Raw genomic sequence first — 22,056 nt, 5'->3', positions numbered from 1 at the left:
TTAACACTAAACAGAGACGAGTGGGGGGAGAGAAAGGGAGAGAGAAGGGAAAGCATATAGAAATGGTAGGAGACCCTCAATGTTACACAAAATTACATATAAGAGGTTGTGAGGGGAAGGGGGGGGAAACAAGGGAGAGAATTGAACAACAGCAGATGAGGTAGAGAGGGAAGATGGGAGGGGAGGGGAGGGGGGATAGTAGGGGATAGGAAAGGTAGCAGAATACAACAGTCACTAATATGGCATTATGTAAAAATGTGAATGTGTAACTGATGTGATTCTGCAATCTGTATTTGGGGTAAAAATGGGAGTTCATAACCCACTTGAGTCAAATGTGTGAAAGATGATATGTCATGAGCTTTGTAATGTTTTGAACAACCAATAAAAAAACAAATACAGATAGACCATGAAGGAGGTTGTAAAATGTATATTCCTTTTTTTTTTTTTTTTTACAATAAAACATGAGATGCCAAACAGTATTTCACACTTGGCTTAGTTTATTTCAGGCCGTTCCTGAAATAAATGAGGGACCCTTGTTCTCCCCGCTTGTCTCAGTGTTGGGGAGCACTGGTCTATGCCAAGGGCTGAGCTCAATGATCACACATTGTGAGTGCTCAAAAAGGTGGGTTCTTACTAAAGCAAAGTGGCTTCTGGCTTCTTCAGGACACTGTGATTTGGCCTCACGGTGCTCACAAACGATTCAGCCGCTGAATTCTCCTGGAGTAGGGAGGGTGTTCTGCAAGCCCCACCCTCGGGTTCAGGCATAGCCCCTCTATTCAAGGACAGTTCTGCAAAGCTCCAGGAAGAGAGGAGGAAATCTCAGAACATCTGTGGACCACCTCCTTACCCTCCCCCCAGTGAAATGGCCAGCACCAGCTGCCAAAGCTAGATGAAGGCCGTGGTGGTGCCACCCTGCCCAGGGAAGCTGAGAGAAGCTCGCCAGCGCTCATGCTGACCAGGCGGTGCGCAGCCGGCACTAGACCAGAAGAGCCGGGAAGCCCTGGCCAGCCCCCGGCTGTGGGAGGCAGGGGCCTGGGCACGCGCCCTGGCCGAACTTCAGGTCCGGCTGGACCAGGCAGCTTGTGAATGTTCCCGTCCTCCTGGCCCTGGATGGTGGACCCAAGCCGGACTCATGCAGGCCAAAGGCATGGGTAAGGGCCGTCTGCCGTCAGTGGTCTCCTGGGGACCGTGCCCATCACATCTCCATTCCCAGCGGCTCTAGAAGGCGGTGTTCCGGGGTCGGCGGCTCCCAGCAGGCAGGCAGGGCCCCGGCAGGCAGAGGCGGCGCTGGGTCTCCAGTTGGCAGAAGGCGTTCTGGTTGGACACTCGGGTGGCCACTCCTAGCCCACACGTGGTGGAGCAGGGGCCCCAGGCTGTGCTCCATTCTGGGCAGGGGATGCCAGGGGGTGCAGGAGCCACGAAGCCAGAAAACTGGGGTCCTGGGGGAAAGAAAGCCAAGTGAGCACTGGAGGGGGAGCTCACAGCCCAGCACCGCCACTGGTCGCTGCCTCCCTGGTCACGGTGCTTGACTCCTCTGGGCGCCCGTTTCTGCTCAGGTAAATTTCCTACCTGTTGATTGCTGGGATTTAATCAAATAATGGATGGGACGTGCTTGGCCAGGGCCTGGTCCTTGAAACCACCCCACAGACATCGGTTATTAAGCAGCTGTCGTTCCCAACCTCCACTGGTAAATGGCCTCTCACAGGCAGGAGGCGCCACCTGTGTGAGGAGGTGCTCATGGTCTAGCTTTTCCTCCCCTCCCTCCACGTTCCTGGAAAGGCAGAATTAACACTGTCAAAATGGCCGTACTACCAAAACCGCTATGCAGATTTAACGCAATTTCCATTAAAATACTAATGACATTCTTCATAGAAATAGAAAAAGCAGTCATGGAATCCATTTTGAAACATAAGAGGCCCAGAAGAGCCAAAGCAATCCTCAGCAAGAAGAGTGAATCAGGAGGCATCAAAACACCAGAGTTCAAGTTATACTGCATATTAATATAATAACAAAACCAGCATGGCATTGGCACCAAGACAGACAGGAAGACCAATGGTATGAGCAGAAGCCACAGAGACAAACCCACATATATACAGTTATCTCATACCAGACAGAGGTGCCATAAACATACCTTGGACAAAAGATAGCCTCTTCAACAAATGGTGCTGGGAAAACTGGAAATCCACATGTAACAAAATGAAATTAGACCCCTACCTCTCACCCTGCACAAAACTCAACTCAAAGTGGATCAAGGACCTAGATCAGAGACCTGAGCCTACTAGGAGAAAAAGTAGGTCTAACTCTCCATCACGTTGGCTTAGGAGCCGACTTCCTCAACAAGACTCCTAAAGCGTAAGAAGTAAAATCAAGAATCAATAAATGAGATGGTATCAAACTAAAAACCCTCTTCACAGTAAACAAAACAATCAAGAATGCGAAGAGAGAGCCTATAGAATGGGAGAAAATCTTTGCCACCTGCACCTCAGCTAGAGCACTAATCCCCAGGATATATAAAGAACTCAAAAAAACTTAACACCAAAAAACCAAGTAACCCAATCAATAATTGGGCAAAGGAACTGAACAGACACTTCACAGAAGAAGAAATACAATTGGTCAACAAATATATGAAAGAATGCTCAACATCACTAGCAATTAGAGAAATGCAAATTAAAACTACATGAGATTTCATCTCACTGCAGTCAGATGGTAATTACCAAGAATACAAGTAACAATAAATGTGGGCGAGGATGTGGGGAAAAATGTTCACTCATACATTGCTGGTGGGATTGCCGATTGGTGCAACCACTTTGGAGAGCAGTATGGAGATTCCTCAGAAACCTTGGAATGGAATCACCATTGACCCAGTTATCCCACTCCTTGGTTTATACCCCAAAGACTTAAAATCAGTATACTATAGTGACACAGCCACATCAGGGTTTACAGCAGCTCCATTCACAATAGCTAAGCTATGGAACCAACGTAGGTGTCCTTCATCAACAGAAGAATGGATAAAGAAAATGCGGAATTACTCAGCCATAAAGAATAATAAAATCATGGCATTTGCTGGTAAATGGATGGAACCAGAGACTACTATACTAAGTGAAATAAGCCAGTCCCCAAAAACAAAGGCCAATGTTCTCTCTAATATGTGGATGGTGACTCATATTAGGCGAGGAGTAAAGGGCAGGGGTGGGGGTTTCATCTGATTGACAGGGTGGAGTGGGCGGCAGAGAGGGAGGATGGGGATGGGAAAGACAGTAGATGAATGGGACATGACTTTCCTAGGTTCATATATGAGCACATGACGGGTGTGACTCCACATCACGTTCCACCACAAGGATGGGAAGTCATACTCCACGTATGTATGAGATGTCAAAATACATTCTACTGTCATGTATAACTGAAAAAAAAAAACAATTTTAAATTTTGAAAAAAGGAAGAAATCTACATGTTCAGAACAGACCCAAATCAAAACAGGTACTTTCAGTCCACAGTTGGTTGACTCCATGAAGGCGGAACTCGTGGACACGGGGGTCACCGTCAAGGTGTACGTGTGCCAGCTACGCCCACAGGCCACACGTACAGTGAGGTCCACCTGGAGGAGCGGTTTCTTACCCTGCCTCTGGCACAGAAGGTGAGCTCCCAGGCTTGAACTGATGAGGTGCATTTCACCCCAGGCTGCCCTCAGCCCCGGCTCCAGCCGCTCTGTGTGCTGGGGCCGTTTAAGGGCTCTGCTTGTGCTCGTTCATTTAGCCCTCACGACTCTACGAGGTGGCTGCTCTCATTACCCCCATCGCACAGATGGAGAACGTGAGGCTGAGGAGTTAAGCAACCCCCAGAGCTGCACAGCAAGGAAGCTGGGTTTAGAGCTGGTACAGACTCCACAGCCTGAGCTCGCCAAGTTGCATACCTCTGCCGCGTGCAGCACCACTGTGGCACTGCCTGCCTCCCTTTTTGTAAAGCCACATTCATCTAATGACTATATATACATACATACATACATACACATATATACATACATACATACATACATACATATATACATACACACATACATACATACATACATACATACACATATATATATATATATATATTTTTTTTTTGCAGTGCTCGAGATGGAACCCAGGGCCTGCGCATGCTGGGCAAGTGCCCCCCCTCCACTGAGCTCCACCCCCAGCCCCAACAACCATAGGTTTTTAAAAAGCAACACAACAGCAATAAAACCTCTAAAATTGAAGGGTTCCTAGCAGGAGTAACTGTCTTTTCTCTATCTCTGCCCGGTCCGAGGCCCACGTCCCAGAGACAGCCACCTTGCCTGGTTCAGTTGGAGTTCCTTCTGATGAGTCCAGATGGTGATGCACTGGTGATGTGCTGGCAGTGGGGGCTGCTGTATTGTAAACATCAGGTCCCTGTCACATCCTGCATTCCTCTGCTGTGCACGGAGGAGGATTCGGCTCCGGTGTCCTACCCTCCCTCCCCACCCCACTCTGCCTCCTGACTTTTATTTTCCATTCTGATTGTTTAAAATCCAGCACTTCGGGCTCAGCCGAGCTTAAGGTGGCCTGGTGATTCTCCCTCCACTGTCTCCACTTCTCCTCGCCCACCCCTCTCCGTTTCTGAAGTGTCCCTGTGTCCTAGCACGAAGCCCCCTCCCCTCCGTGGCCTGAGCCATCCGGAGCTCACCTTGGCCCTGGAGGGGCTGGACGGNTGGAGGGGCTGGACGGCCCGCCTGGCCGCCTGGTCACACACCCACTCGGGGCAGCATTTGCCAGGGACCTCCACCCTCCTGGGGCGCGGGCAGTCCCAGCTGGGCAGGCGGATGTCCTCGCTGCACAGCGGCAGGCAGGTGAGGCCGCCGTCCTCACAGCGGCACAGGACCCTGCAATGCGGCTGGAAGGTCTCCCCGTCCTGGTAGAGGCGGCCGTTCAGCTCGCAGCCCCCGTCGTCCTCTCCCACTGCAGAGGAAGGAGAAATAGGGCTCTGGTCATCCCAGCTCTGCGTGGCCCTTCCGCAGAGCTGCCAGGATCCCTGGGGAAGCCGCGCCCTCAGGGTGTGGCACACTGCCCAGGGCTCCGTCCCAGCAACGTGCACCGGGCCCACCAGCCCCCACTGTCCCTGAGGCAGGACACTGGGACCCTGTACAGGGTGTGCCAGATGACCAGCCAGGCTTAAAGCTCAGCCTGCCCTTTCTGAGCTGTGGACCAAGTGATTTCACTTCTCCTTGCCTTAGTTTACCCATTTGCAAATTGGAATCTCGTGGTACTTATTTCGCAAGGTGGTATAGACCAAGTGAAGTGATGTAGGAAATGAATCCAACAAAAAGGAGACGGTCAGCGGGTCCTGGCTACTGTGTTGTTATCCTGAGTAGAAGCAGAATAGTGCACACTCAGGGACATCATGCAACAACCTCATTGTCCTGCTGCGTTGCAGTCACCACTGTCACATCAGGGCTTAACTTGCTGGCTGTGTGACTCTGGGTCACTTTACTTAACTTCCCTGAGTAGCCTGAATAATTGCAATGATGAGAGTGGTCATTTGTACCTTCAGGTCACGTGGATAATATGTAGTAGCACAATGAAAGGCTTACAGAAGGTGCCTAGGAGACGGAGAAGTATGCCCTTGAGATATGGGTTTCACTACCACTTCCTCCACCGACGCAAACTGGGGCTGGGGCAGAGTGTTCCTCCTGGCATCCCCCAGGGCTGGCTGAGAGCCTGGCTGGGACATAAGACCCTCAGATGCCCTTTGAAATGTCTGGCCCAAGGCTCAGCCTGTGACAGGCTCCGACTAAACAGTTCCAATGCCCCAGCGTTCCAGCGAGGGCTGGTGTGCCTGCTGTGGCCGCCTGCTCCTAGCTGGGAATGAGACACACTGTACCTCAGTGACTGGAGGGACCCCAAGCCAGCGGAAGACAAGCAGCAAAGTCACCTGGAAAGGTATGTCAGCTGTCCGGGGGGCAAAGAAACAGGTGTGAGTGGGGGGGAGGCTTCCTGGAGACCTGGGTGACAGTTCACTGGGTCTGGGGCAAGGGCTCATTGGCAGCAGGCCTCCAGGTCTAGTGAGAGAAACTTCAACAGACCCTCAGACGTGGAGGGTTTAGGACCCACAAGTACTTGGACCCAAGCTGGGAACCCAGGGCCGAGTTACTTCGCCTCTCTGAGCCTTGGTGCTGCCGCAGGGCCCTGGCAGGTAAAGTGAGCGAGCGCCCAGTGAGTATCTCAGTCCCAGCCTGGCGCAGAGGCGCTCCATCAAGGGGCGGGGGCCGCTTATCATTCCGGGAAGGCCAAGACCCGGGCCAGCTCCCTCTCCGGGCTCAGGCCTCAGTCCTTTGGCTCCAAGTCCCTGACCCTTTGGCCTGGATCATGTGGCTGCTGGTTCCCTGGAACCCACAGGGGCAGCTGCACCTTAATCCCCACCCTGGCCTGGCCAAGCCCAGATCTCCAGCCTGGCGCCTGCTGCCACTGCCCGGGGGCCTCGGGGTCACGGGGATGACCTGCAAACAGAGGGCTGTTTAGGAACATCAGCTGGGGTGATAATTTTAGCCCAGTTTCTCAGCCCTCCCTGGTCATCAGCTTGGAGATGGGGGTCAGGCAGCCATCCCTCAGTGGCCACTCCCCACATCAGGGACTGTGTGTATCTGTTTGTGCTCCCAGATGTCACCAGGCACCTCCCAACTTAGCACACTTGGAATTCCCCTGCCTGGCCACACACCTCCCGCTGCCAAAGCCCTCCTCCTCCTCCTCCCGGGTCCTCTCTAATGTCCCCTTCTCCAGGAACCTCCCACAAATGACGCCTTCCACTGAGCCCCCCCCCCGCCCCCCCCCCCGCTTCCCCCAGGCACAGACCAGTCCTGCCCTCTGGGGACTCTGTACCCTCCTCTGCTCTCTTTTTGTTTTACCTTCAGTCACTTACAAATTGTGGCCTAGGCAGGTGACTTAACCCAGTTCCCTCATCTGCAAAACAGGGGTAACAGAATCCACCTCCATGTTCAGGAGAAGGTGAAACTGTGTCCATAAAGGCTCGGACTCACATGGAGGCCACCAGCTTCCAGCCTCTAAACTGGGTGCAAATCATGAAAACTTGTGAGCATCACCATGTTGCCGGACCAGGGCTGGGAATGGCAGGAAGGAGCAGAGACCAAGTAGATCTGGCTGCAGGTGTTTGAAGTCAAGAGTTTGAAATCAAGAGTGGGTGAGGAGAGCCCTTAGTGAAGTTATTGACAGTACCAGCTACTAGGCACTCATTGTGTGCCATTGAGCAGAAGAGTGTCGGAGCCTAAGATCACGGAACCAGATCTCTGAGTTCAAATCCCAGTTGGCCATTATGAGCTCTGGGACCTTGGGCAGGTTGATCAGCCTCTCTGTGCCTCATTTTTCCATCTATTAGTACCTACTTCAAAAGGCTGTTGTGAGATTAAGGGAGTTGATATTTGTGAAGCCTGGCACGTGGGCAGGGTTACACAGTTCAATACATAAACTCTGCCTTATGTCATGGAGAATCTAAATAATAGCTGTGGAAGCTAAGTGTCACATCTGTCAGTTTTTCTTTAGGCACATTTTCATAGTGGTCATCTGTGAGTTTAACCAATCATCCCTTTCTCGTTCTTTCCTCCTCCTGCCGAAGGGAACATTTAACAAGGATTCACTGTTGCTAAATTTCTGTCTATAAGTTTTGTTTTATTGTTTTTTAGTAAGACTTTTTCTACAGATGGATTCATTTTCAATGATTCATGAGTCTCCCTTCCTCTCCTCTCTCTCTCTCTCTCTATTTTTACAAAAGTATGAGATGCACGTGGATGAAAGAGGCAAATCCTTCTCCAGGCCTTATCATTTTTAAAAACCTCTAACCTCTTTTTATTTCCCTGAAGCAGTGGTTATCCACAGGGGATAATTGTGCCCCGGGGGCACTTGGCATCCTCTGAACCCAGCTGTCAATTTGAGGGGGCAGGGAGAGCGGCTATGGGGTCTAGCAGGTGGAGCCCAAGGAGGCTGCTAGTGTCCCCCCATGCACAGGACAGCCCCCTGCAACAGGAACAGCCCAGCCTGTGTAGAGTGTCATCAGAACAAGACTGCAACCCCTGCCCTGCAGTGCCAGCAGGTGCCAGGCCTTGCCCGTGCTCAAGGTCATGGTGGAAGGGCACAGCCAGGACTGTGACCCAGGAGGAGGACGAGAGGGAGCATTGCTTAGATCTGTTTGCAAAGGCCCCAAGCTGAGTGACGTGAAGTGTGTCAGCTAGCATCTCTGGGCCTCAGTTCCTTGTTTATAAAATGGGTCTGAAAGGACATCCTGTCCCCTGCCTCACTAGGAGGATCATGACTTGTGCAGTAAGTGCTTCACACAGTGCCCGACACTGCCCTAAATAAGGGGCTGTGTTTTATTTCCCCAGTGTCACTAGGACTCTCAGAAGAGGATAGCGGCTTCTGGGCTGCAGAGTCTGGGAGGCTTCCCAGGCAGGGCTGGGCTTTGAAGGCTGGCTACGATTTGGGCAGGTAAAGGCTGAGAGGGGCCTTCAGGTGGGCAGGCCAAGGAAGGTCAAAGAGGACACTAGGAAGTAGGCCCAGGGAGCGGCGGAGGGTCCCAGGTCCAGCTGGCTGGAAGGTGCACCTGCAGGAGGCTGTAAGAAGGACGAGGCGGAGGGCTTTCTCTGACTCGGGCAGTGGCCTTGACCTCCCCACACCCTCTGTGAGTCCCGCAAACCTGCTTACAGAGGCACACTGCCCCTTGGCCACCGGGGCCTGTTCCAGGCTGGCAGAGCAGGCCCTGGCTGGAGTCGCAGACGTGGAGGTGGTCGCAGGGCTCCCCCAGGCGCCGTGCACAGACCCGGCAGCAGCCACAGCCATCCAGCACTAAGGGCACCCCCAGCGGGCATCGGGGTGGTGGCCAGGGACAGGCACAAGGTGTCGGGCACAGCTGGGCACACACCTGAAGAGACAGAAACCTTGCTCAGCCCCGAGGTAGACAATGAAACCCTCATACTAGCCACCTCTCTGCCAGGCTGATCAGGGTGGGGTCCATGCCTTGGCCTCAGAGTCAGTAGACCTGACCTTGAACCCCAGCAGTCTCCAGGCACTCCCTAAGAGGAAGTGTGGCATTGTGGTCATGAGCAAGAGCTCTGCCCCTTATCAGCTGAGTGATCCTGGGAAAGTTACCAAGCTCTCTGAGCCTGGGTTTCCTCACCTGTGCAATGGGACCAATGGTAATATCTGACTCAGAGGCTTGCCGTGAGGGATGCCTGAAATGACTCAAGTCAAACCTGTAGCACATAATAGGTGCTCAATGCATTTAGCTCCATCATCATCTTTGTTAATTACAATAACAGGCTTTGCCCCTGCCCTCTATGAGCAAATAGGAATGCATGAGCGACAGCTCCAGGATTAAACCGCACAGTACATGGCACATTTTCCAGCACGTGGATACTTCGCTTGAAGGCTGATTAACTCAAAAAGTACCATGAACACTTTTGGTCTTTGAAACAATCCAAGTATGTTTCCCAACCCTGAATGCACATCACACCAGCCAAGAAACTCCTAAGACCCCCTCTGAGTCTTAGCAAATCAGAAGCCCCAGTGGCAGGACCCTGGAATCTGTATACTTGACAAGCTGCCCAGGGTTTCCAGAGCACAGATAGGTATTCAGCCCCTTTGCCCTGGGCTAACCCCCACCCCACCGTGTACAGATGGGGAAGCTGAGCTTCAGAAAGGGGAAGGGACTCTCCAAAAGCCAGAGTGTCCACTGCAGGGCTGGGGTCAGGCCCAACTCTGCTTCCCCCATGTGGACCTAGAAACCCAGTTTGGTAGGCTTTTCCTGTGGTAGGGAAAACCCCGGGCCAGGGACCCACCCTGCCAGTGGCAGGCTCAAGGTATCAACCCAAGTGACCCAACTGCCCCTTCCCACCCAGGACAAAGAAACAACCAGACCATAAGCCAGATGCCAAGTGCTCCCTGCATGTGCATTTGAAGGTGGGGTCCAAGAGGTAGGCATAGCTCAAGGTGTCCCCTGAGGGGCTGGGGCTGAGGCTCAGTGGTTGAGCGCTTGCCTAGCACATGTGAGGCCCTGGGTTCAATCCTCAGCACCACATGTAAATAAATGAATAAAATAAAGGTCCATTAACAACTGCGTCCCTTCTGTGGGGACTGATTCTCTGCAGACTTTGTGGGGACTAGAGGGTATTTTCCAGAGGAGGGAAGATTTGCAGTTTGGGCTAAGAAAACAAATGATGTCACATCTCTCTTGTGACCCAAAGCAGCCAATGACCAGGTCACCCTATTCCGTACCCTGATCCTCCCCTGGGGCCCCAGGTCCCGTAAACAGGCTTTCGTTGCTTGCAGCTCCCACCCTGACCTGCAGGGGCCACCTACGCTGGCTGGCCAGCCTCTGGTTTGGGTGGCAGAGGAGGCCACCACCTGGCTCCTACCTACGACAGAACTCCCAGCAGAACTTGGGATTCTAGAGGAGGGGCCTCGCCTCGTCCCTCCAGGTGGTCTGGTCCAGTAGCACAGCCTCCCCTGGGAGCTCATCAGAAATGAGCATCTGGGCGGGGCGGGGCTGGGCTCAGGGGCAGAGCGCTCGCCTAGCATGTGTGAGGCCCTGGGTTCGATCCTCAGCACCACATAGAAATAAATAAACAAAATAAAGGTATTGTGTCCAACTGCATCTAAAAAATAAATAAAATAAAAAAGAAACGAGCATCTGGACCTTCTTGATCATCTGAGTCTGGGCTGATGAATCCAGAGGTGATGCATACAGAATTGACCTGAGAAGGAAAAGGCTGACTTTGGAGCTCTCCAAACCAGAGGCCCACTCCTTTTGTTGTGGATGGTGGGGACACGGATCAGAATTGGCTCCTGGGTCCCTTCACCCGAAAATAAGGGTGCCAAGAGACAGCCTTCTACTGAGCACCGGGCCCCTCTGTGGGCTCCCTCTACCCAGCCAGCTCTGCTGCCTTCTGCAGGCCCTGAGACCCGGGGGAATCTGTTGATGACGTCAGTGACGACAGCTCACTACCACCTGCCACACCAGACATGCCACCTGGGAGGTCGATACTGTGTCATCCGATCTGACCCTCCAGTGAACTGCATGTCCATTTGAAAGATGAGGAAATGCACAGCCAAAGTAGTGGAACCAGGACCAGGGTCCAGGCTCGTGGAATCCAAGGCCCGAGCTCTCAGTTGCTCTTGACCTCTAGGGACTCAGATGCCAGCTTAGGCTCTATTTGTTCAAGAAGGATAAGTCAGGAGGGTGTTTTGGCACAGCCACGGAAGGACGTGCCCTTGCTGGCATTCCTCAGGACCCACCCCATGCACTCTGGCCCTAACTTCCAGTCATCTGGTCACTCCAGGTGTGCCCAGAGCCTTGCGTGGCTACCCGAGGGTACTGGGTCTACTTCCTGCCTTGACTTACAGTAAGTAGCCTGGCTGCTTTGTGACCTGGAGGTGGAACTCAGTCTCCTCCCCGATCTGGTGGTCGGAGACCACCTCTCCTGAGTGATTAAGTGAGGTCGTGGTCAGCTCCTCCAAGGACCCTGCTTGTTTCCAGGTCTCTCTGCCTCCTGCCCGTATTCCCCGCCTGGAGCCCAGGAGCCCACGCCTGCCTGGGAGACTTGGAATTCTGTTTCTGTGGGTGCTTGTGGCTTCACATGTTGGCCATGGCCAAGTCCCTGGGTCTCTCTGCAGGATGCTCAGTGGTTTCCTGGGACAGGGAAGAAGCCCGCGTGCAGCACGAGCCAGGAGGGTTACCTTGGTTTTCATAATCCCGGGCCCCTCTTCCTCCCAAAACCTGGGGCCCTGCTCCAACTACCCAAGCCACATGCCCTGGTATCATGTCCCCAATCCCTTGGGGAGAGCCAGCAGCAGGCCCGGGATACTGGTGAGACTGCTCGGGCCTTGGAGGAGAAGCTGCCACCCCCCATGTGCCTCCAAGGAGCATAAAAATACACCAAGACCTTGGCTCCTCAGGGACCAACCTCCCTGGCTCCAAGAATTCAGCATTTGCTGAGGAGGTGACCCAGCTTGGCAGCTGTGGCACTGGACAGGTTAGGGTGGGAGGCTCAGGCTGGGACCCCACTTCACACACCCCCAGGCCTGTCTGCCCCACTGCTCCATTTTCTTCTACTCTCACGTTTCTTTGCTCTGTGGCTCTGAACTCGTTGCTTCTCCTCTCTGAGCCTCACTTGATTAAAATGGGGGCTATAATCCCTTCTGGGATTGTTATGCACATTAGGCAAAGTGGGTGGCCCACAAGCCCTGTGGAAATGCACAGAGGGAGGAGGGATCACAGAGGGGTCCCTGGGCCTCTCCAGCAGCCAACCCCCACCTGAGGGCCCCGCAGCACAGTGTCCTCACATTGTAGACTTTTCGGTCAGTTAGACTCCAGCGTCCATCCCAGCCCTGGCCTGGACATAGGTAAAGCTCCTCCTGTCTAGAATGCCCTGTCTTTGAAGAGGCGTTGTGGGGACTGGAGGTGTCTTCTGAACACTCATGGGGTCCCAGGGCCTGTGCTCAGTGTTGGAGGAGGTTGTCATGAGTGGTCTCCTCAGAGGCCTCATGAGCCTCACGCCCATTCAACGGAGGCAGAAGCTGAGGCTCAGACTAGAAAAGGGACTTGCTTGAGGTCCCACAGCAGAGCTAGAAAGAGGCCATGTCTGGGACCAGGCAGGGAGCTGGGCTTGGGCACAAAGGCCACACTGTGCCCCTGGTGAGCTGCGGAGCTCAGGCTGTACATTTACACCCACCCCCCACACTGAGGAAGTCGGGGCGCATTCAGGGCCCGGCCCCCTTACCTTTGAGAGCAGGCAGAGGAGGGAGAAGGCCAGGAGCTGGGTCTGTGCTGTGCCTCTCATGTCCCTGTGCCCCGCGGAGCCAGCTTGGAGCCTGGGAGGCAGGACCTGTGAGTCTTTATGTTCCGGCAGCTGTGAGGTCACTCCCAGGCACACACACTTGCACACACACACACACACACACTTACGCTGGCCTGTTCATTCCTTGCCCCTCTCCCCATCCTCACAGTCCCCATGATGAGCCCATTTACCTGAGTGTGAGACCGTGGAGACCACCACAGGGTGCCTGCCAGTGCGTGTGTGTGCGTGTGGTGTGTGTGTGTGTGTGTGTGTAGCCAGAGGCAGTGCCAACGCCAAGAGCCTGTGACAGGCTGGCGGGCCCTCGCTAGCTCCTTCCAGCACAAGTACGTTAGCTCAAGCTGCTGCCATAGCTGCTCCAGCCCTGCTCAGAGCCCCTGCCCCACCCAGGGGGCTGTCGATACCAGAAGCGTCCAGCAAACACCCCCTTTGCAGACCTGACCCAAGCCCTCCTCAGCCCCGTGGCCGGGACTCTGGGCAGCTCCAGCCTGGCCTGCGGTTTCTGGCAGGGAGATTGGCAGCCACCCAGAGGTGGGTGTGACCCAGAGCAGAACTTCCTTGGCGGCCTCTCTGTTCTTGGCAACAGGGGGCTGCCCCAGGCCTCCTTCCCGGGCTCTGGAAGGTGGCCTGCCCATGGTGGAAGAGCCTGGGCAGGCTGGGCCTACTGTGTGCTAGTACTTGCTGAGCCCTGCTGCAGGATCTGCTCAAACCAAAGCCATTCTGTTTGATTTGGTCACCCGGAGCCTCCCGCCGGGGCTGGAGACAGCACCGACTTGGGGGGTGGGCCAGAGGGGGAGATAGTGGGAAACTGCGAGATTCCTGGGAATACTGAGGGGGGTCCCTTGATCAGACCAAGAGTGAGGAACAGCTTTCAGAGAACCAAGAAAAGGAAGGGCTAAGGAGGCAGAATATTCCAAACACACATCCAGGTGCCTGGAGGTGGGCACAGCATGCCAGCTGTGCTCTTCTGGAGCCGAAGGGACCTGGTGGGACTGCACCTTCCTGTGCAGTGGGATGTCTGCAGAGACTAACACATACCACCAAGACTGTGGGAACATCTGCAAAGTTCTAGCCCCAAGAGCAGGGGACAAAAAGACACAGGCTTGGTAATAATGGTAAATAATTAAGGTGACGTCAAGGGATGGCTGAGGAAGGCTATGGTCCCCATCATCTCCACCAGTACTCCAAATCTCAGAGCAATGATGCCAGACAGCAGAAGGTTCTAGAATGGGCAGTGGATGAGGAAGAAGAGTGACTTGCTGTAGGGGTTGGGAGAAGAGGCTGAAGGTGAGGACCCAGGATTTGACCTTGGCAGGCAGGAGGCAGTGGTGAGAGGTTCCGAGAAATGAAGGAAGGTAGGATTTGAGGGTCTTGTTTTTGAAAACTGATGTTCAGAGACGTGGCTAGAATATCTTACATCCAAATGGGTCATCTGCTTACTCCCCCTCCTTCATACAACAAAATGATTTCCAGTGATCTTCATGGAATGAACCAAATACATTTCACACTTGAGAGATTCCAAACTGTTAGGAACTTTGTTTGTCCGTGAAGATGTGATCCTGAGTCCACATGCCCTGGGGGCAACTCTAACACCCATTTATTTATTAAAGGATAAGAATTTATTAAACTTTATTAAAGGATAAGAATTAAAATGTGTAATTTGATGCTTACATATGTATCATTAAAATCCAACAGTTATTGCAACAATGGTTTAGAACTTAATGTCAGCTAAATCACTGACATTATTCAGTTTGCTGGCACAGATGTGAAGAGCAGACTGACTTCCTGCCAACTCATCTTCTCTCTCAATTCTCTGCCCACTCCCTAATGGCCTGCACCCCAGAAAGACCACTCTCACCTTCATGTCCTTTCTGGGTACTGGTTTTGACAATGAAAGTGATCATGTATTGAGCCTCCAGCAAGAGCCAGAACTCGTACTCAGTACTACTTATAAAACTGTTGTTTCCTCTGGATCCACACCTCAGCAAAAAAAGGAAATGTGCGGAGAGGTTAAATAACTTGCCTGAGGCCACAGAGCCAGAGAGCCCAGGTCCCTAGGACTCCTGAACTGAAATTTCAGTTTACATTATGTGTTTTTGCTGCTTCATCTGTGGGCTCTCCATCTCTGGGCTCTTCTCTTCACCTCTGAGCTCTCTGTGATATGTTTTTTACTTGGAGGGGGAACATGTAGAGAAAAGTGCTTAACAAAAAGAAGCAGACACCCCATATCACTCTACTGAATACCAGATTTCATTTTTAAGATTTTAGCAATGTCTTTCTCAATATTGGCCAACACACTGCCCATGGACGCCAGACATCTTCCCTCACATCCCCTGTAGAGACCTGTGTTCAGAAGAGGAAGGTGGAACTCACGATTCCCAGGAAGGCTGCATTGGTGTTCATGGACCAGCATCTTATCAAAGGTAGAAATTTACAACAACAATAATAGTAATAATAATAATAATAATTAAGAAGAAGAAGAAGTGCTACATGCACTAGTATTGAATGTAAAGCTTAATGACCCTCCCCATACATGTATACATGATCACATGTACCTACCCATATAATCCCCATCCCATCAAGCCACATTTCCAGAAGGTTCCATATGTTCCTTCCAAAACTATGCTCTCTGTCCTCAGGTGCTCACTGCTTTGACCCCTGTGACTTCTAAGGTCATTGATGGGTTTTCCCCGAGAGGCCCCGTGCTGAACTACTTGTCTCGGAGCCAAGAGGACAGTTAGGAGGTGTGAGGAGGAGGGCTGGTCAGGGCCGCATCACCTGCTGCACGCACTCTCCGCTGCCAGCCGTGGCTGCTGTGCGGTGGGCTCCAGCCAGCAACGCATTGCCCGCCTGTGCAGGAGGCAGCTGGGGAGGAGCAGGGCAGGCTCCTGCTTGCAGGGCCCTCTAGGCCAGGGAAAGGGCTTTTCTTGGAAGTTTTTCTCTCTAATAACCAAGAATGGGAGAATGTGGGCGGCAGAGGCCTTGGGGCCTGGCCAGGTCAGGAAGCACGTGGGCAGTGTCAAGGGTGAGAAATTGTGAGGGATCAACCCAGGCACAGCTCAAAGGACAGGCTGTGTCAGGAATGCCACTCCACTGACTGGTTAGCAGTGACTCGGGTCCCTAAATTGCCACATTTGGCACCAGAGGGATGTAAGGGAACCCATGGATTTTGGGGTCGCTACTACAGCCTCTATCTCCAAAATAATACCCCAAACAAATGTGGCTACCCTTTTGCTTAACCAAAAGGAAACACAGGTTCATAAGTCCAAAGGTCGCTGGTTCAAATCCCAGCTCCCCTGTGGACTTGCAGGGCTGGGACTTGGGTGAGGTTATATGGTACTTAGATGCAAAATTTAAGGAGACTGTCAACGTCAAGGGCACCTGTGCTACCCCAAGCTTAAGCATCTCCTCATGCGTGAAGTGCCCAGGGCACAGAATGAGTCTGTGCTTAAGAACTGAGTCAAGCCCCGTGCGGTGGTGCATGCCTATAATCCAAGGGGCTCAGGAGTCTGAAGCAGGAGGATCACGAGTTCAAAGCCAGCCACAGCAACTTAGCAAGGCCCCCCCCAAGAAACTCAGGGAGACCCTGTCTCTAAGTAAAAGATAAAAAGGGCTGGGGATGTGGCTCAGTGGTTAAGGGCCCCTGGGTTCAATCCTCAATAAAAATAAATAAATAAATAAATAAATAAGAAAGAAAACTGAGATGGGTTGACTGACTAAATGAGAATTCCTTATTCCAAAGTATTAATCAGGTACATTAGGTTGTGTTGAGGCCACAAATACAGCCCAAATCTGTGTCTTAACTCAAGGAAGGCTTACTTCTTGCTCAGTGCGATGGGGGATGGCGGTTCTTCAGCTTCAGCATCAGCCTGGTCTCACCCTGCTCAAGGACCAAGAGCATCAAGTGTCACCCAGCTGCTTATTTGGAATGGAGGTGCTCAGCCTTTTTGATACAACCCCCAGGAGATGCACATGCGCAGCAGTTTGTGAATTCCTGTTCTGGACCAGAAGCCACAGAGGTCATCTTGAAAGAGACATTTCATTGGTCAGAACTGGTCACATGACTTCAGTTTAAGTGCAAGGGAGCCTGGGAAGTGCCACCTTTCTGTGTTTGCCCATGAAGAGGAATCAGAGTGAGAGACATAATATCCTTTTGGCCAGCGGCAGTGGGGTCCCCGCTCACCTTCTCAGTGTGTGCCCGGGCAGCACTTCACCACATTCCGTGTGTGAGGCTGGGCAGGTGGAGAGGCGTTCACAGGTGGTAGAGCCCAGAAGTCAGAGGATCCAGAAACAGCCCTGAGCCAGGCTGGGCTGGGAGCGAGAGGAGCACCACTTTGTGACTGGACATAGAGCGCGAGAGAGGACGCCGTGCTGTGGAGGGCCAACGGTCAGTCCCAAGAAACCCCCAACTCTGCTGCTGATTTGCTCTGTGGCGGAGTGGAAATTCCTCACCTCTCCGAGCCCCAGTTTCCCCTTTCAGAGACCAGGATTGAAGCAGGACGGAGAGGCTGGACACCTGAGGGGTTTTCAGGAAGCAGGTTTATTGACTGCTGTCGCCTCAGATTCTCTGAATAAAGATTCTGGAAATTCTTTGAACTTTGTACCCAGTGGGGGAGGGGGTAACTGGAAGTTCACATAACAAGTGTCCCCTGTTCGTCCTCTCCACCAGACACAGGTTCACAAGTTTCTACAGGGATGATATCTTTTTGTACAACCAGCTTGCAGACTAAGTCTGTCACACCCTCTGTGTGCAAACCTGGCTTGATTGTGGCAGGGGTCCTTGGGCCTGGGGTCCCTGGTCTGCTTCAGGATCTCCAGCAGAGCCTCATCAGAGCCCATTCCTCTATCCTCCTCTGCCTCCTTCTGTAGTTACCAAGCACTGGTTATTTGGGGAGGTGATGTCCTCGGCTTTGCCCCGAGGTGTGGCCATGTGGCGAGAGTCCAGCCACGAGACACAAACGAAAGTGTCATGGGCAGATTCCGGGACGGCTCCTTGGAAGGAAGGGCTTCCCTCTTGTCCCACTCCCTCCACTTCTTGCTTCCTTCTGCTTCTAGTAAGGAATGCAGTCGTGAAGTTGGAGTTGGGCAGCCACCTTGGACCAAGAGGGTGCCTTGGAGATGGGCCTCATGGGCACAGGAGGGTCAAACGAAGATAAACAGTGGACTGGGACTCTCGTGACACCCAGAGCTGCCATGCCCACCTTGGACTCTGCTTGCAGATTTCATTCACATTCACATATTAAAAACACAGGTTAAGGGGCCAGGGCTGTGGCTCAGTGGCAGAGCGCTTGCCGAGCATGCACGAGGCACTGTGTTCAATCCCAGGCACCGCATAAAAATAAATAAAATAAAATAAAGGTATCGTGTCCATCTACAACTAGAAAAAAAAATTTTTTTAAAACCACTGGTTAAGAAAATGTGGTACATATCCACAATGGAGTTTAATTCAGCCATAAAGAAAAATAAAACTCTGTCATTTGCAGGAAAATGGATGGAACTTGAGAACACTATGGTAAGCAAAATTAGTCAAACACAGAAGATGGAGGTCACATGCTTTCTCTATGTGGGAGCCAGACAGCAAAAGGAAGGGCAGTTTGCAGCAGGGTGTGGGGGGGGTGTCTCATGAAAATTGAAGGGAGATCAGCAGAGTAGAGGAGAGGGACCCAGAAAGGGAGGAGAGGGACGGGGAGAGGGAGGAGAGGGAGGAAGGCGGCATTGAGTGCTGTAAGGACACCTAACAACAAATCCCGCCATTATGTGTAACTATAATGCACCAATAAAAATATGGCAAAGACAAAAACAGAAACAGAACCCCCACAGGTTGTCATTGCTGAAGTAAAGGTGTCACTGACTGTGGCTGAACTCCCATCTGTCGTTAGTTTTCATCTCTGTCCATGTCTTGGGCTAGCTCAAGGTGGAGGGCCACCCCACCTCCAGGACATCTTCCCTTCTGAGAATGGCACTGCTCACATTCTTTGAAGGCTTCCTCTGGCTCGCTGGCCCTGGGCCTTGAACTGCAGCAGGTGAGCTGGTCCTGATCTTACAAGGTGCATAGGGCTTCCCCACCAGGGAGTTTTCTATAGTTTTAAAATCTCTACCACATTAAGGAACTTTTCTTATGCTCCCGGTTTGCCAAAAACAAAAATAAAACAAAACCCACCAATATTTTGAAGCCACGCCTACACACCCACACTCTCTGCCTCTGCGGCCCTGGCTCGGGTCTGTTTCCCTTGGTCCACTGAGGCAGGGATTCCACTGACCGCTGCCTGAAGCCGAGAGCTGTCTGGAACGAGCCCTTCCGGCTGGTGGTGCAACAGCAGAAATTAACATTGCGGGATCCATTCAGGAAATGTTTTCTTGGGTGTGTCTCTGTGCTCACAAGTGAAGCAGGCCCATCATTTTCCTTCATGGTATGGCCTCATCTGGTTTTTGTGATCAAGATCATACTTATAAAATGAGCTAGGTTGGCGGCTTCTCCTTCCTCGTCACAGCTTATACAAAGCAGAAGCTAATTGTTTCCTAAAGTTCAGCACAACTCACCTCTCAGAGCTCCTGGGGTGGCGTGTTGGAGGCCGGTGGGGCTCTGACTCCATTTCAGTTTCTGTGTGTGATTGATCAGCGTGATTGATCTATCGGTTCTCGGGCCAATATTTTGGCATTTTTATACCTTTCTAGGAACTTATCCATTTCCCTCAGTTTTCAAATCTGTAAGTGTGTAGATGCTTCACAATAGTTTTGCTTTGTTTGGGGGGTGGGGGTGTCCTAGGGATTGAACCCAGGGGTGCTGTACCCCTGAGCTGCACCCCCAGCCCTTTTTAAGTTTTTACCTTGAGCAGGGCCTCACTAAGGGGCCGCCTGGAAACCTGCCGTCCTCCTGCCTCGGCCTTCCCAGGATCTGATGGTAGCTTTTAAATTACTTTTCCCCCCTCGCCGCTTATCTCCCTGTTTACTCTCTTCCATGGTGATGGGCCTTGTCAGGAGTGTGTCTATCATATTAATTTTGTCCTAGAAGTGACTTTTGGATCCATGAATGCGTCTCTTATACTGTAACTTGCTGGTTTAGTCTCAGAAACTTTTCTGTGGCACAGGCTGGAACCTTATTTTGGCCCCCATGACACTGAGCTGCCCCACGTCTTCAGTGAGGTCACATACATCATCAAAGGGGCCCAGCTCGTGGCCACGGCCTGCCAGGGTCTGAGTTTGTGAGCCCCAACTGGAGGCTCCATTTCTCCGTGACAGGAGCCTTGGCACGGCTCCTCCCCATGCCAGGGTGGGGGCAGGGGGGGATTGCTGCCCGTGCCGCTGACCTGCCGGTGTCCTGCCCCCGCCCTGCACCTCTCTGTGGCCTCTCCTGGCCACACATTCCCCGGCTTGGGCAGGAATTCAGAGATCTGCTCCTGGCCCCGAGCTCCTGGGTGCCATGTGATGGCTCTTCCTGGACAGCTGTGAGCCTGGACAGCTGTGAGCCTGGACAGCTGTGAGCCTGGACAGCTGCTCTTGGCTTTAGTCTGAGCGGGCAGGGATGGATGTGCAGGGACCGGCATAGTCCCCACCAGAGGGGGTGGACCGTGACCCTCTCTGTGTGCGGCTGCATGTGCCATTGTGACTGGGGGTTCCTGACAATGAAGTCATCCTCCTTTGCTGGGCGAGGGGTGGGCATGGGGGTGGTGCCAAGCTTGCCGCTGGGGAAGCGTAGATAAGCCTGCTAGGGAGCTGGAGGTCGTGACGGGACCCGGAAGGGGCTTTGGAAAATGGTGTGACACTTATTGACAGGCCCAGCAGCCAGAGAAAAGGCACTGGCCTGGGCACACTGGGCTCTGGACACCAAGTGGTTGCACGAATGAGTAAACCAACCGCAAGACCCGGCTTCTCATGGTGCTCCATGCTGGGCCCCAGGGCAAGTTCCTCGGCCTTGCTTGGCCCAGTTTTCTCATCTGTAAAGTAGGGGAGGGTCAGTTCCTTATTTTCTAGGGCCTCTTGGTCCTAGGGTCTGTGTTTCTGTGTCTGAAGGCAATTTTTGGTGGCAGCTCCCACCTGGAGGGTGGTGTGGAGTGAGGAGTCTCAGAATGTCCAAGGCAGGGTGACTCCTCTCAACTCTGGGGTCCCACTAATCACCAGAGGTCAGGAAGCCCGCTGAGTGGGCACCAGTTGGTCAGGAGGGACCAGGCACCAGGCGGGGTGGCTTTGCCCTTGGCTGGCTTTCCCTCAGAGCATCAGGCCACAGCCCTCCGTCAATGCTTCTGTCACTTTTGTGTTGTGACCAAAAAGACCTGACAAGAACGCACAGTGAAGAAAACACTTATTTGTCTCATGGTCCCGGGAGTCTCTGTCCACGGATGGCCGACTCCATAGCTCTAGGCCTGAGGGGAGGCAGAATGTCAAGGTGGAAGGTGTGATGGAGCCAAGCAGCTCAGACTCGGCTTCCTGGGGGCAGAGAGAGCTCCACGCACCAGAGGCCCACCCAGTGACCCACCTCCTCCAGCCATACCCTTCCCGTCTAGAGTTACCACCCAGTTAATCCACATCAGTGGATTAATCCACTGATTATGTTAAGGCTTTTATAACCTAATTATTTCACCTCTGAAAACTCTGGCATTGTCTCACACAGGAGTTCTGGGGAACACCTCATAGCTAAACCATAATAGTCAGGATGCCCAGTCTCCAAGGACTTACCTCTTACATCTGATTCCCCCCACAGGCATCATTACCTATCCAATTCCCGTGTCCATCTGTCCATCAATCATTTATTTGTCTTTTCATACATTCATTTATCCATCTATGCATCCATCCATCCACCTGTACATCCATCCATCCACCTGTGCATCCATCCATCTATCCATACATCCATTCACCCATCCATCCATCCACTCATCCACCCACCTGTACATCCATCCATCCACCCACCTGTACATCCCTCCATCCTTGTATTATGCATTAAACACTGACTTAGTGGAACATGTCCTACTAATAAAAAAAAAAATAGAAAAGAAAATCTCTGTCACCATGAGCTCACAGACCAGAGGGCAAAAGGTAAGTGGAGATGTTCAGCACAATCAACAGGAAGGACAGGTTCTGAGGGCAGAGAAGGAGGACCTTCCCAGCCTGGAGGTGAGGAGGTGACTTTCAAAGGCTTCCTGGTGGAGATGGCACAGAGTCTTCAAACAAAGTGCTGTCCAGGCCGTTCAAACAGAGGGGTGGGA

The 22,056-nt window shown here is 52.5% G+C and overlaps 1 protein-coding gene across 2 annotated transcripts; it reads right to left on the bottom strand.

Annotated features, from left to right (window-relative positions):
* Positions 1-412: 412 nt before the first annotated feature.
* On the bottom strand, positions 413-13,359 carry Ccn5 (cellular communication network factor 5). Of its 2 annotated transcripts, XM_015478766.2 has the most exons (6): positions 13,030-13,359; positions 12,782-12,872; positions 8,709-8,925; positions 4,709-4,958; positions 4,314-4,318; positions 413-1,439 (listed from the first exon to the last, which is right to left on the bottom strand). In XM_015478766.2, exons 2-6 carry the CDS (start codon positions 12,839-12,841, stop codon positions 1,219-1,221), a joined length of 753 nt encoding a protein of 250 aa, XP_015334252.1. In that variant the 5' UTR covers positions 12,842-12,872; positions 13,030-13,359; the 3' UTR covers positions 413-1,218. The 2 variants fall into 2 exon arrangements, with proteins under 2 accessions (XP_015334252.1, XP_048666677.1); XM_048810720.1 differs by lacking the exon at positions 4,314-4,318 and having other exon boundaries at positions 4,687-4,958; positions 13,030-13,356.
* Between the last annotated feature and the right edge of the window lie 8,697 nt (positions 13,360-22,056).

The sequence above is a fragment of the Marmota marmota genome, unplaced genomic scaffold, assembly GCF_001458135.2.
Source record: "Marmota marmota marmota unplaced genomic scaffold, marMar, whole genome shotgun sequence".
Classification (NCBI taxonomy): domain Eukaryota; kingdom Metazoa; phylum Chordata; class Mammalia; order Rodentia; family Sciuridae; genus Marmota; species Marmota marmota.
The sequence above is the reverse complement of the archived record's forward strand: the minus strand, read 5'-3'. Positions and strand labels throughout refer to the sequence as shown.